The sequence below is a fragment of the Lipotes vexillifer genome, unplaced genomic scaffold (assembly GCF_000442215.2).
Source record: "Lipotes vexillifer unplaced genomic scaffold, Lipotes_vexillifer_v1.1 scaffold25, whole genome shotgun sequence".
Lineage (NCBI taxonomy): Eukaryota > Metazoa > Chordata > Mammalia > Artiodactyla > Lipotidae > Lipotes > Lipotes vexillifer.
The window spans coordinates 1689453-1690874 of record NW_006792881.1 but is presented as its reverse complement, the minus strand read 5'-3'; the positions used below and the strand labels follow the sequence as shown (position 1 = coordinate 1690874).

The window sequence follows — 1422 nt, the reverse complement described above, 5'->3', positions numbered from 1 at the left end:
CGGCCTGCCCTGGATTTCAGAAGCGAGGGCTCTTCTTCTCAGAGCCTGGAGGAAGGGCCTCTGGGGAAGGCGCCGCCGGCCCTGGCGCAGCCGCCCAGCGTCAGGCCGCCCCGGGGTACGCGGCCCGCGGCCACCCCGAGGGGCTCCGCCCTGAAGCCCCGGGCCCCGGCCGTCCACGGGCCGGAGAGCGCGCTGCCCGCTGTGAGGGAGAAAGGCCGGGCGGCTGGCAAGAAGTGTCGGTTCCCCGATGACGCGGATACAAATAAGAAACTCCGGAGAGCCCCGGCCAAGGGGCGGCGGGGCGGGGGCGGTCAGCCCGACGTGGGACCATCCAGCCGGCCGCTGGGGGCGGGCCACCGGGCGGGGAGCCGTGGGCACGGCCACTGCCACGGCCGGGAGGCGGTGGTGGCCAAGCCTAAGCACAAGCGCACCGACTCGCGGCGGTGGAGGTCGGCCGCCGAGGTGTCCTACGAGGAGGCGCTGCGGCGCGCACGGCGGGGCCGCCGGGAGCCCACGGGGCTGTTCGCGGCCGGGCCGCTGCCCTACGCCAGCCCCTACGCCTATGCGGCCAGCGACTCCGAGTACTCAGCCGAGTGCGAGTCCCTGTTCCACTCCACCGTGCTGGACACCAGCGAGGACGAGCGCAGCAACTACACCACGAACTGCTTCGGCGACAGCGAGTCCAGCGTGAGCGAGGGCGAGTTCGTGGGCGACAGCACCAGCACCAGCGACTCCGAGGAGAGCGGAGGCTTGATTTGGTCCCAGTTTGTCCAGACTCTCCCTCTGCAGCCGGTCCCGGCCCCGGACCTTCGCCACAACCCCACCAAAACCTTCGTCAAAATTAAGGCTTCACACAATCTCAAGAAGAAAATCCTGCGCTTTCGGTCTGGCTCTTTGAAACTGATGACGACCGTTTGAGTAACGTCCTTGGTGTAGAAAGTGGGGTTTTTCTAGTTCCAGAAGAAACGGCGGCGTCTTATTGTTTTGTGTGTAATAATCCCATGGAATGCTTTCCTTTGGTTTAGATAAAACCGAGGTGAATTATGTCTCATCTTCGTGAAGTATGGACACTAGTGCCTAGTGCCTATAGTGGAAGGTAAATTTGTCTTCGCTGGTTAGAAGTGACTATTGAGTTTCTAATGGTGGTGATAGTGACTTTTGTGGTATCAGATGGTTTTTTTTTTTTTTTTTTTTGCGGTATGCGGGCCTCTCACTGTTGTGGCCTCTCCCGTTGCGGAGCACAGGCTGCGGACGCGCAGGCTCAGCGGCCGTGGCTCCCGGGCCCAGCCGCTCCGCGGCATATGGGATCTTCCCGGAACAGGGCACGAACCCGTGTCTCCTGCATCGGCAGGCGGACTCTCAACCATTGCGCCACCAGGGAAGCCCAGATGGTTTTTATTTGACATTTTGTGAGCATCTGTG

The 1422-nt window shown here is 62.5% G+C and overlaps 1 protein-coding gene across 1 annotated transcript in view; it reads left to right on the top strand.

Moving 5' to 3' along the window:
* Nucleotides 1-918, top strand: part of DACT1 (dishevelled binding antagonist of beta catenin 1) — an 8803-nt gene extending 7885 nt beyond the window's left edge. The window contains 1 exon segment of the mRNA XM_007466042.1: nt 1-918. This exon segment is cut by the window's left edge and continues 7 nt beyond it. Coding sequence (XP_007466104.1) covers nt 1-918 — 918 coding nt within the window.
* The last annotated feature ends 504 nt before the right edge of the window (nt 919-1422 follow it).